Here is a 13,685-nt window from a genome sequence, read left to right as displayed (position 1 = left end):
AAATAGAAAAAAAGGAAATAGTAAATTATAGTTAATAAACCAGATACAGCTTTTCTGTCAGAAGAAAATTCTGTCCCTTCAAATATATATTTTAACCTTAAGGGATAATATTTGAAGAGTAATTCCATTTCACATTTCTTCTTGTTCTCCAATACCTCCCCAAAATGCTGAATATAATTAGCATGTAGGCTCACTTCCTATTATGGTATGATAAGAGAGTCTATCTTGGGTAATTCTGTCATCACTACTATTAAAAATAAATGTTTTGTTGCATTTTAAAGCTATTTATCCAAAGAAGAAAAAGAAGAAGAATGATGACATAAAGGTAGTTTATGCTGTTGCTGACCAGAAACCAAACAGAGGAGCAGATGGTAATTTAATATTATAATAAGAAATATTAAATAGTATTTTTAGGGAAGACTAAATTTGGATGACTTTTTTTTTTTTTTTTTGGCTTAAATGCAGACAATTCCTCTATTCCTTTTTGTCAAATGACAAAATTTGGGTGATGCTTACAAGCAATAATACAACTCTATTGCTTCCAGAATTTTATCTCTAATTACTAATTTAGTATTCTGGCCTTATATCATCATTTTAGAGAAATTAAATGGTCTATTGCTGCTGAATGAACAGTATATGAAACAAAAAATTGCAAGATAATTTTTATATTGCTCAAAATGATTTTTGAAAATTCTGAAGTGGATCAGAAATTAAGTACATTAATTCAGTCCATCATGGACTCCATATCACTTTATTATTTCTATCATTCTGTGTCACTTCATGTTGTATGTTAGAATTAGACCAGGAACCCAAATAACAGCATAAATATCCTCCAAGTAATACACTATCAAAACTATAAGACTGTTTTAAATTGAGCAATATGAATTCTTCTCCAATATTAAATTTCCAAAGAAAAATTTAGTATAAAAATTAAATCCATTTGTATTTATCAGTTAAATTCTAAGTAAAAAGTTTAAAATCTTTCTTATCCGAGGGTGTAATTTGATTACTCTCATAAAGTCTCTAGGATGAAACAGGATTGAGCTAAGGCTGTCTTCCACTCAGAACTACTGTAGTTTACTCAATTCAGCTCTAAACTTTGTGGGCACCATTTGTAACCCATTTGTAACATTTGTAACCCAGTTCAGTTCAGTCACTTAGGCATGTCCGACTCTTTGCAACCCCATGAATCACAGCATGCCAGGCCTCCCTGTCCATCACCAACTCCCGGAGTTCACTCAGACTCAACGTCCATCGAGTCAGTGATGCCATCCAGCCATCTCATCCTCTGTCATCCCCTTCTCCTCCTGCCCCCAATCCCTCCCAGCGTCAGAGTCTTTTCCAATGAGTCAGTTCTTCTCATGAGGTGGCCAAAGTACTGGAGTTTCAGCTTTAGCATCATTCCTCCCATGTGGGTCCCAAAAAGTTTTTTTTGTTGTTGTTGTGTTTTTTTTCTTTAATAAAACACCAAGTAATTACTTACAACATATACAATTATGACAACACAAGCCACATATCCACTAAATAGAGACAATAAAACTAAATTCTCAGTTTCTGAAGCAGTTATCCTATGCAGAATGGTTTTCTAAAACTCTAGTGTTTAATGAAGGTCAGAATTGTCTTAGAAAAGAAAGTCATTTAGTCATGTCCGACTCTCTGTGATCCAATGGACTGTAGCCCACCAGGCTCCTCTGTTCATGGAATTATCCAGGCAAGAATACTGGAGTGGGTTGCTATTTACTTCTCACTGATGTCAAAATCAGTGCCTCTTGAGAAACCTATATGCAGGTCATGAAGCAACAGTTAGAACTGGACATGGAACAACAGACTGGTTCCAAATAGGAAAAGGAGTACGTCAAGGCCGTATATTGTCACCCTGCTTATTTAACTTATATGCAGAGTACATCATGAGAAACGCTGGACTGGAAGAAGTACAAGCTGGAATCAAGATTGCCAGGAGAAATATCAATAACCTCAGATATGCAGATGACACCACCCTTGAGGCAAAAAGTGAAGAGGACCTAAAAAGCCTCTTGATGAAAATGAAAGAGGAGAGTGAAAAAGTTGGCTTAAAGCTCAACATTTAGAAAACGAAGATCGTGGCATCTTGTCCCATCACTTCATGGGAAATAGATGGGGAAACAATGGAAACAGTGTCAGACTTTATTTTTCTGGGCTCCAAAATCACTGCAGGTGGTGATTGCAGCCATGAAATTAAAATACGCTTATTCCTTGGAAGGAAAGTTATGACCAACCTAGATAACCTATTCAAAAGCAGAGACATTACTTTGCCAACAAAGGTCTGTCTAGTCAAGGCTATGGTTTTTCCTGTGGTCATGTATGGATGTGAGAGTTGGACTGTGAAGACAGCCGAACACTGAAGAATTGATGCTTTTGAACTGTGGTGTTGGAGAAGACTCTTGAGAGTCCCTTGGGCTGCAAGGACATCCAACCAGTCCATTCCAAAGGAGATCAGTCCTTGGTGTTCTTTGGAAGGAATGATGCTAAAGCTGAAACTCCAGTACTTTGGCCACCTCATGTGAAGAGTTGACTCATTGGAGAAAACTCTGATGCTGGGAGGGATTGGGGGCAGGAGGAGAAGGGGATGACAGAGGATGAGATGGCTGGATGGCATCACCGATTCGATGGACGTGAGTTTGAGTGAACTCCGGGAGTTGGTGATTGACAGGAAGGCCTGGTGTGCTGCAATTCATGGGGTCGAAAAGAATCAGACACGACTGAGCGACTGAACTGAACTGAACTGATGTCAAAATATCTCAGTGATATTGGAGGAAAGAATGGTAAATGGAAAGTACTATTTTAAGCCTCACCAGGTTACCAGTCTATCTGTGACGGTTCTCCAGGTATCAAAATTATAAATTTAATTAAGTATAACTGAAAGACAAAAATGAATTCTCAAACTGTATTAATACTTTATCTGGGGGTGGTGGGGAGGTACTGTTTCTACTCTCCACTCCTAGAGATTGGCATGTGAGTCATTCTTTTTTTATGAACTTTAGAAATGTACAGTAGTGATATCACAATTATATATTAAAAGTGTTCCTCTCTCTCATTCACCATAATCAAACCTCCTAAATTTGCCTCTCACCGTTGCACTGAGTATGAACTCCATATGGTGTAACAGCCTATCCACCATTATGGGCAGTTTTCTCAACATTTTGTAATTGGCAACAATCCAAGTAGAGTTCAGAGGTCAGAATTCTCTACAGTTCCTGCTTCTTGTCTCTATATTTTTACATTCTCAAAAAAAGATCTGGAGGTAATTTATTTTGGTTTTTAAATTACTTTAAAGCAAAATGGAATGGTTTTATGTAATTGCATGAGTTTTAACACATATGAAATTGTGTGACTTCTATCAAAATCATAACATTTTCAACATTCCAAAAATGTTCTTTGGCAGTCATGCATTCCTTCCTCCAACTGATAAGCCCAGGCAACCACTGATATGTTGTCCAGCACTACAGTTCTTTTTCCTTTGGAAAATGTCTTATAAATGGACATTTTGATAATTGTTCCTTTCATTCTACATAGTGCCTTTGAAATTCATTCAAATTATTTCATTTGTCAGTAGTTTACTCCTTATTATTTCCTTTGTGTGTATGCAATGGATTTACCTCTGCATATATCAGTTGAAGAAAATTTGGTTGTTTCCAGATTTGGATGATTATGAATAGAAAGATCAGAAGTATACACTAAGTATACATTAAGCTTTTTGTGTGAACAAGGGATTATTATTGTGTATGTCGAAGTTTATAAAGAATTGCCTATTTCTCAGAGCAGCTATAACATTTTGTATCCCCCATTAGTAATGCATGAGAGATCTATTTGCTATGCATCCTTGCAACCGTTGATGTTATCAGTATTTTTTATTTTAGCTATTTATATAGATGTAATGGTATATCACTGTGGCTTTCATTTGTATTTTTCTGATGTCTAATGATGATGAGTATTTTTTCATATGCCTTTTGCCTTTTGTAAATCCTGCTTAGTGAAGTAGCTGTTGAAGCCTTTTCCTCATTTTTATTTGGACAGTTTTCTTACTATTGAATTTTGAAAGTTACTAATATATTCTGAATATAAGTCTTTTTCAGGTATGTGATTTGAAAATATTTTAATCTGTGACTTGCCTTTCAATTTTCCATTTCTAATTATTCAGTATGTCTATCCTTTTGCACATATTGCACTACCTTTGATTATTGTAGCTTGTTATTCTTAAAATGAAGTAGTATAATTTCCAGCAAGTTTATTTTTCTTCCCAGTTTTTATGGACATTTTAATTCATTTGCCTGAGTATTAGTTTTATACTCAGCTTTACATCAAAAAATATGCCAGGGTTTTTGAATGAAAGAGAAATAAATCTTTACAGGGTCTTCCAATCCGTAAACATTGTATTTCTTCCTATTTGTTTAGGTCACCCTTGATTTCTTTCATAAGTGTTTTGTAGTTTTCAGCTTAGAAATCTTGTATATGTTCTGATGAATAAGTGCTTCATTTTTGTACATGTACATGGTATTTTAAAAATTTGATTCCCAGTTGTCTGTGGCTATTGTTTTTACTATATCTCTTTGTACAGATATTTTAGTGGTTTTGTTCAAGGTAATAGCATACTTACTTAGCTTATCACAATCAACTCTGACTAGACATTCTTACCTCTTTATGTTAAATGTAAAGTGTAAAATGTGTAAATCTTACCAGTATATATGTTTCCTTATTCCTCTCCCCTTTGTTATTAGGTACCTTATATATTACATCTACATACACCAAACACGCACTCAGACAATGTAATCATTATTTAAATAACTAAACAGAGGTAGACAGTCTATTATATTTAGTCAAATAATTTACATTTTGGTTGCCTTTTAACTCCTGATGTTTCTGGTTATTTTTATTCTTTTTATCTTAACTTTTTTTCTATTGGAGTATAGCTGATTAACAATTCTGTGTTAGTTTCAGGTGTACAGAAAAGTAACATATACATATATCTATTCTTTTTCAAATATCTTTTGATGTGAAGGAATTCTTAATTCAGTACAATAAAATTTCACATATTTTCATTATAGTTTGTATATTTTGTTACTTTTTCAGGCTCATTTGTATGAATTCTCTTTGATATTGAAAAATTATTAATCTTTTACCTTATTTGTGGGAAATATTTTCATCATTTTGTTAATGGCATTTTTAGCCTTTCTTATTAAACATTTCAAACATAAGCAAAAACCAACAGAATACTTATGTGCCTCTCTTTCAATTTCAACAATTCATAGACTATTTTGTTTTGTCTGTGCCCTCAACTTCTCCCTGGTGCCCTATTGTTTTAAAGCACGTCACACACATTATTTCATCCATCAGTATATTATTATGTACCTAAAAGATAAGGATTATTTTTAATGCATAACCACAATATCATGATCGCATTACACAAATGAATAAGTCATTAATGTAAAGTGAAAGAAAGTGAAGCCGCTCAGTTGTGTTCAACTCTTTGCGACCCCATGGAATGTAGCCTACCAGGCTCCTCCGTCCATGGGATTTTCCAGGCAAGCGTACTGGAATGGGTTGCCATTTCCTTCTCCAGGGGATATTCCCAACCCAGGGATCGAACCCAGGTCTCCCGAATTGCAGGCAAACGCTTTACCGTCTGAGCCACCAGGGAAGCCCTTAAGGGAAGTCCTTAATATAATCAGACATTAAATCACTATTCAGCTTTCCAGTAATCTCATAAATATCACAAAAATATTTGGAAGTTACTTTGAATCTACATTGACAAATATTGCAATGGTTTGTATATCTTCTGAGTCTCTTTTAATCTGTGGATTCTCCTTCCATATATCCCTCTTCTTCCCTCCTTCCCTTCCTCCTCTTTTTTCAAACTATAGTTTGTTTGTTTCAGAAATTGAATTGCTTGCCTGGTTGAGCTCCTCAGTGACTGAACTTTTGCTGATTGTATCTATATGGTGTATGTTATTTCTTTTGTATTTCTAGTAAAGTATCAGTTTATTTACTTTCAGGTTCAGGTTCTTTAGCAAGGTTGATTCATAGATGGTAGTGTATCTTTCTATCAGGAAGCACCATAATATTGCACTGTTTTTCTCTTTGTGATATTAACAGCCATTTGTGCTCAAGGACTGATCCATGAATTAATTATAGGTTTCAAAATTGGGTTAATTCCATCATCTCTTCTTTATAAATTAGAATGGTCTAATAAAAAGAAATTTACCCTCAACTTCTGATTGGTTACATTGTGATACAGATATTTAAGAATAGCAGACGGATGCTTAATACTTTAACATCATTTATTAGTTTTCAAAATAATGAATTATTTCAGTAGCATCTTCCATGCATGTGTGCTATGTCGCTTCAGTCATGTCCAACTCTTTGTAACGCTATGGACTGTAGCCCACCAGGATCCTCTGTCAATGGGATTGTCCAGGCAAGAATACTGGAGTGTGTTGCTATGCCCCCCTCCAGGGGATCTTGCCGACCCAGAGATCAAACCTGACTCTCTTGCATTACTGGCAGTTTCCTGCATTCAGTGAGATTCTTTATGCAGTGACCTACCAGGGAAACTGTCCATAATGCTATTACTGTGCTTGTTTATGCTGAAATAAACAAGCACAGTAATTATATACTGTGCTTGTTTGTACTTTGTAGCAGGTGAGAGCCCCTTCAAGATAACTCTTGAGTCCCTTTTGACACAACCCTATCGATTTTTGTTAGCTTTCTTGTTAACTGAGAAGCTTATTCTGTACACATTCAGTTGTTTTCAACCAATGAATTTCATTGGCATCTTTGAAAAGATGAAGTGATATATATAGTTGGACCTATTTCTGGACATGCTGTTTTGTTTCATTCGTCTGTTTACCCTTATGTGAAAACAGTATTCTATTAATTACTTTAGCCTTATAATGAGTCTTGAAATTTGGCAGTTTGAGTTCTCCAACATTAATTGCTTTTCTAGGTTAACTTAGTTGTTCTAGGGCCATTGCATTTCCATAGAAATTTTAATTTTTAATTGAAGTATAGTTTATTTACAATATTATGTTAGTTTCAGGTGTAAAAATTATTCAGGGTTTTTTGTAAATTATATTCCATTATATGTTATTACAAGCTATTGAATATAATTCCTTGTGCTATACATCAAATCCTTGTTGTTTTATCTATTTTATGAATATAGTTTGTATCCATTAATCCTATACTAATTTGTCTCTCCCTTACTCCATCTCCCCTACATAACCATCATTGTTTTCTAAGTCTGTAAGTCTGGTTCCGTTTTGTAGAGATTCACTTGTATTACCTTTTCGATTCCACATATAAGTGATATCATAAAGTATTTGTCTCTCTCTGTAGCATTTACTGGTGGCTCAGAGGTTAAAGTGTCTGCCTGCAATGTGGGAGACCCAGGTTCGATCCCTGGGTCAGGAAGATCCCCTGGAGAAGGAAATGGTAACCCACTCTAGTATTCTTGCCTGAAGAATCCCATGGACGGAGAAGCCTGGTAGGCTACAGTCCACGGGGTCACAAAGAGTTGGACACGACTGAGCGACTTCACTTTCACTTTCATATGACTGACTTCACTAAGCATAATATTCTCTCTAGGTCCATCCATGTTACTGCAAATGGCAATATCTCATTCTTTTTATGGCCACATAATATTCCATTTTGTGTGTATGTATGTATATCTTAAGCCAATCATTTTCTGATGGGCACTTGAATTATTTCCATATCTTGACTACTGTAAATAGCAGTGCTTTGAACATTGGCATGCATGTATCTTTTCAGCTCTCTAGTTTCTACAACTGTCATTTGGAATTTTTGTGGGTTCACCTTTCATTTCTTTTTCTTGCTGGCCAGGACTTCCAGAACAATGTTGAACAAAAAGGTGATTGTCTACATCCTGATCTTGTTCTAAAATTTAAGGCTAAGTGATCAATATAAACTAAAATATTAGCTCTAGAGATTTGAAGATAACTTTTAACAAAGGAAAGACATATCCTCTCATACTCCCATTCACTAAGAAGTTTCATCATGAATGGGTGTTGTTTTCCCATGTTTTTCCTTGCATCTTGGAGATAATCATCTAAATTTCCTTCTTTTTGCTCCTACTGTGGTAAGTTACTTTGACATATTTTTGAATAATAAACCACCTTATGTTCTTGGGATAAACATCACTTATTCATTGTGTATTATTTTCTAGTATATATTGTCGCTGCTGCTAAGTCGCTTCAGTCGTGTCTGACTCTGTGCAACCCCATAGACGGCAGCCCACCAGGCTCCCCCGTCCCTGAGATTCTCCAGGCAAGAACACTGGAGTGGGTTGCCATTTCCTTCTCCAATGCATGAAAGTGAAAAGTAAAAGTCAAGCCGCTCAGTCATGTCCGACTCTTAGCGATCCCATGGACTGCAGCCTACCAGGCTCCTCTGTCCATGGGATTTTCCAGGCGAGAGTACTGGAGTGGGGTGCCATTGCCTTCTCCAGTATATAGTGTTAGATTCAGTTTATTTATAATTTTTACATCTTTTGACATGGGAGGATATTGACTGAGTTTTTCTTATAATGTCTTGTAATTTTTATATGATTTTTATATGTGAGTGATTCTGATCTCAAAGTATGAGTTAGGAGATGAGTTCACTCCTCTTCGTTTTTCTGGATGAATTTGTGTAGAATTAGTGTAAATTCTTCCTTTGGTATGTTGTATAATTCAGAAGGAAAGTCATTTGAGCCTAGAGTTTTCTTTGTGGAAATGTTTTAAAGTACACATTCCATTTATTAAATAGATATGTTCTTCATATTTTCTATTTGTTCATGAATGTGATTTGGTCATTTTTTGTTTTTGATGGGATATATATCTCATTTTATAAGTTATTGCTATACCTTTTCATAATTTATTATTTTTAGCATCATGGAAATGGCAACCCACTCCAGTGTCCTTGCCTGGAGAATCCCAGGGACAGGTGGGCTGCCATCTATGGGGTCGCACAGAGTCGGACATGACTGAAGCAACTTAGCAGCAGCAGCATAGACTCTGTTATGCCATTATCTCTGTGTCTTCTCTTTTTCCTGATCAGTCTGACTTATCAGTTTTATTTAAACTGTTTATTTTCTCTTGTTTTTCTATTTCCTTTTCACTTAGATCTTATTTCTTTTCTTCTGCCTATTAAGTGTGACAAGGTTGCGGAAGAATTAAAATTTTGATACACTGCTGAATAGTATGATATGGTACAACCACTTTGGAAAACAGTCTGACATTTCTTAAAACTAGACATACACCTACCATATGACCTAGCCATCCACTACTATGTATTTACTCAATAAAAATGAAAACATATACTCACAAAAACTTGTGCAGGTAAATTCCTAAATATTTGTAAGTTGCCAAAACTGTAAATCTCAAACAACAGGGGAGTAGATAAAAATAATTGTGACAAATCCATTGAATGGAATAATTTTTAGAAATAAAATGAATGAATTTTTAAAACATACAATATTATGTTGAGTGAAAGAAGCCAGGCAGAAAAAAAGAATACATACTATATGATACCATTCCTATCAAAATTCTAGAAAATGCAAATAAATCTTGTGTTAGAAGTACAGAGCAGTGTTGTCAGAGAGTGGGAATAAAGAGATAGATGGATTACAGGTGAATGAGAGAACCTTCAGGGGGTATTATAAATTTTATTTTGGTTGTAGTGATGGCTTCACAGTTATGAGCATATTTTTAAATTCAGGAAACCATACAGTTAAAATAAGTACAGTTTATGTTACTTCAATTATACTTAATATGCTGTTTCTCTTTCATTTACTTTTAGGACCCTATGTAAACACTCTTCAGAGATCTCTAAGTAGTTCAAAGAATGTTGCCAAAAAACCTGTACCTGCTGTTGTTTGCCGGCTAGATGCACAAGATGATACAGAACAAAAGGTATAAAATTATGTCTCAAACTTTTGTATGCTGATTATTAATTTATCTAGTTAACTGTTGCTTCTATGAACCACCTCCTTCTCTAGCATGTTAACTTATCTGTTAGGTATATTAGGGTCTATTCCTGAGAACTGATCCTTTCCCCTATATGTATTGATTTACCTTTGTGCTAAATTCACTATGTAATTTAGCAGAAACTAATCCAAATAATCATTTAGCAACTGCAATGATAATATCTAATATCTATTGAGCATCTGTTGGCCAAAGCCCTGTGGCTTTTTCCAGAAGGAAGAGAAAATGAATAAACTGGTCACATAGGATACATAATCTTCCCTCCTGAGGACTTATTATTTAGGGAAGCAGATAGACACACAAAAAAATGTTTTACAGTAAGTAAAGAATATGGAATGATACATTTTATTTTGATTCTAAGCAATGTGTTTTTAAAACATTAATTGGATTAGAATAGTTTGGATTGTACTTCCCTGAAACAAAGCAAATGACTAAAGTTTTTAGAATCAGCCATTAAATAGATTATCATGAATTTAAACAAAGTATGGAATACTGGAAGAAGTGAAGTCGCTCAGTCGTGTCTGACTCTTTGTGACCCCATGGACTGTAGCCTACAAGGCTCCTCTGTCCATGAAATTTTCCAGGCAAGAGTACTGGAGTGGGTTGCCATTTCCTTCTCCAGGGGATCTTCCCCACTGGCCACATACTAAACTCAATTTTGAACTAGTGAAATACCCATAGAACTAGTACCTACCTGTAGAAGGTACCCTAGGAAGCTGGTATTAAGTATTGCCCCTGAGACAGTTTTCATGAGAGAGTTGGAAGATTAAAGACAAGAAAATCTGTATTAATTTGGTTGACTGATGGAAGGCAAATCTCTTTAAGAAGTAAAGTTACTAACTATCTTTAATGTTGTGCCATTTAGAAAGATGGAGAGACAAGTGAAAAACCAAGTGTTTTTGATGATAGAGGTAAGAAAATAAAAAACATTTCATAATTGTTCTGTTATTTGTTAAGTACCTAATTATGGTTTCACCATATAGTTTCTCAAGTTGTTTATTTGATTATAAAAGTCATGGTTATTTTGGAAAATAAAGCATGATATGAAACTATTTATGAATTTTGATTTTTAAATTAGCCTATATATTCGAATGATTGCTTGATGAGGATGGTTTTTGAAAATTGTGAGGTGTGGGCAAGTTAGAATACCTGCTGTAACCGTTCCAGTGATAAATAGAGTAAGGTACTGACATACTATGGTTCAGTAGGTTACAATACAGAGCACTTACCAGGAAGGCCCTCGTGTCCCACTGCCATATATTCCTCATAGGCAATATATCCTAATTTGTATCTCCTCTTGAATGGCATATACAAAAGCTAAGTTTTTCTGCATGTTAGATTTCTGGAAGTCACCCAAAGCACTTCCATGCATATCCTACAGTATACACACATAGAACATGCTAGAACCCTCCATGTAGTACCCAATGACCACCTCAGATTCAATACAAAAATCAAATTTTTCATCCTCCTGTTTTTTACCCAGGCACAAAACTTGACTAATCTTTGACTCTTCCTCTTTCTTAAATTTTGTATCCCAACATTACCAGTCTCTGTCTAACCTACCTCCTTAATTCCTCTTCCCCTCTCCTCTTTTCCATTCCCACAACTGCTGACTTTGTTTTGTCCATCCTTGAATATTTCAGTAATCTTTCCCCAACCTCTTCCTCTTCTTTTTAATTTACTATATATTTTGGTATAAAAGCAATTTTCCTAAAACACAGTTTTGGTTATTCCCCTATTCAAGTTGTGAATGGTTTTCCATTGCAGACTGAATGAAATGCAAATATCCAGTTAAATCTGCCAGTGGTTTGTGACTATAGGAATTAAATTGGCATAGTAGTATATGAATTAGGATCAGAGGTTAAGGATCTCAGACTTGGTTTTGAGGGCAGTGGTGAGCCACTGGAAATTTGTAGGCACTGAACATCAACAAAGCACATGTTATTCTTGGTGATACTGCCTTAACTCAGGTGAATCCCTGATTGATGTAACCCACTGATTGAGCTCAGTCAGTAGGGAGAACATTGAATCAGTTCTTTTCATGAACATTCATCCTTAATCCAGCAATATTATCTTTTTGTATGTAATTGTTTCTCTTCTTTGTCCAGGGGAGCCATGTGTCTCAACTCAAGATTCAGTGATTTCACCTCAGAATTCAGCTACAAGAAATTTTCCCAGATCTTCAATGACTTATTTGAATCATTCAAAAGTTGAGGTATATAATATTTCCTTTGCTCCAAATGTGAACAATAAATGAAGTACTATTTTATGATCATCATTGGTTAAAAAAATTCATTCATGAAACTACTATACAGAACAACTTTGCTGCTGCTACTGCTGCTGCTAAGTCGCTTCAGTCATGCCCGACTCTGTGCGACCCCATAGACAGCAGCCCACCAGGCTCCCCCGTCCCTGGGATTCTCCAGGCAAGAACACTGGAGTGGGTTGCCATTTCCTTCTCCAATGTGTGAAAGTTAAAAGTGGAAGTGAAGTCGCTCAGTCGTGTCTGACCCTCAGCGACCCCATGGACTGCAGCCTAGGCTCCTCTGTCCGTGGGATTTTCCAGGCAAGAGTACTGGAGTGGAGTGCCATTGCCTTCTTCGAGAACAACTTTACTCACTGAAATTAATCATATCATAAAATTTCCCCAAAATAGGCTGCAACATATAGTTCATGGTACATACCTGTAACCTTCAGAGAAAGTATCAAATTAGGCTTATTTGATTGGGCTTTGGATAGTGCTGATAGATTGTTCTGAGACAGATCATTTCTTCCCATTGCCTTTTGACTAATGATTAGTTAATTGCTTTTGAAAAGTTACCAGCAAAAGTTCAGGGTGTGACATCTGGATATAACATAGATACATAGATACCTTTCTCTGTGGGTTGCCAACTTCCTATCACAGGAGTCAAAAAACACATCTTCCATTACGTTAGCAGCACAGTGTTAACTGGTTGAAAGAGATTTCAGTATACTCAAAATTTATTAAAATTTTTCTAAATGAATTCTATTTGATTACGGTAGAAAGTAACATCATTTTCTGTGTCCTCTAACGCATAATTTTTGAAAGAGCCCATTATATAAATTCATAAATGTGTGATTAATATAAAATGCTTTGCTGTAGCACAGTTTTATTATGAACAAGCAGTTTACGTTTCAATGTTCTGCTGTGTTAATAACCACATTAAGCATGAAAAAGAAATTTTTTACTAACTCTTAACATCTAAAGGCCTCATATTGCCCAACAAATATTAAAGACTATGTCATTTACTAACAACCAAAAAAATGAAAAACTTCTTTAAATACATTTTATTATTGACCTTTTTTGAGTAATGTGTGTATTCTTAAATTTGCCATCTGTATTTCTTGAAAACGAATATGAAATGTCCACAAATATCTAGTTTATTATAGGCAATACCATTAGAATTTTATTATGAAAAGTATTACATCCTGTTTCCAACATGTACAAAGATTACCACTGTCAGAAAACATATGTCTGATGGTCTGTGTTCAACTCTTAGATCTGGGAATTTAAAAAGTCTATTGTGAATTCACTGATTAGCTCTAGTAATCAACAAATTCAACAAAGTTGCAGGATACAAGGTCAACACAGAGAAATCACTTACACTCCTATATACTAGCATTGAAAAATCAGAAAGGAATTAAGGAATC

General features: G+C 35.2%; 1 protein-coding gene across 1 annotated transcript in view; it reads left to right on the top strand.

Moving 5' to 3' along the window:
- The window catches only part of FSIP2 (fibrous sheath interacting protein 2), a 143,710-nt gene that overhangs the window by 41,764 nt on the left and 88,261 nt on the right, over positions 1-13,685 (top strand). Inside the window, exons 9-12 of the mRNA XM_070801266.1 lie at positions 282-371; positions 9,829-9,941; positions 10,879-10,924; positions 12,122-12,228. Coding sequence (XP_070657367.1) covers positions 282-371; positions 9,829-9,941; positions 10,879-10,924; positions 12,122-12,228 — 356 coding nt within the window. The remainder of the gene's footprint in view (positions 1-281; positions 372-9,828; positions 9,942-10,878; positions 10,925-12,121; positions 12,229-13,685) is intronic.

The sequence above is a fragment of the Bos indicus genome, chromosome 2, assembly GCF_029378745.1.
Source record: "Bos indicus isolate NIAB-ARS_2022 breed Sahiwal x Tharparkar chromosome 2, NIAB-ARS_B.indTharparkar_mat_pri_1.0, whole genome shotgun sequence".
Taxonomy (NCBI): domain Eukaryota; kingdom Metazoa; phylum Chordata; class Mammalia; order Artiodactyla; family Bovidae; genus Bos; species Bos indicus.
This window is presented reverse-complemented; position numbering and strand designations above follow the sequence as displayed.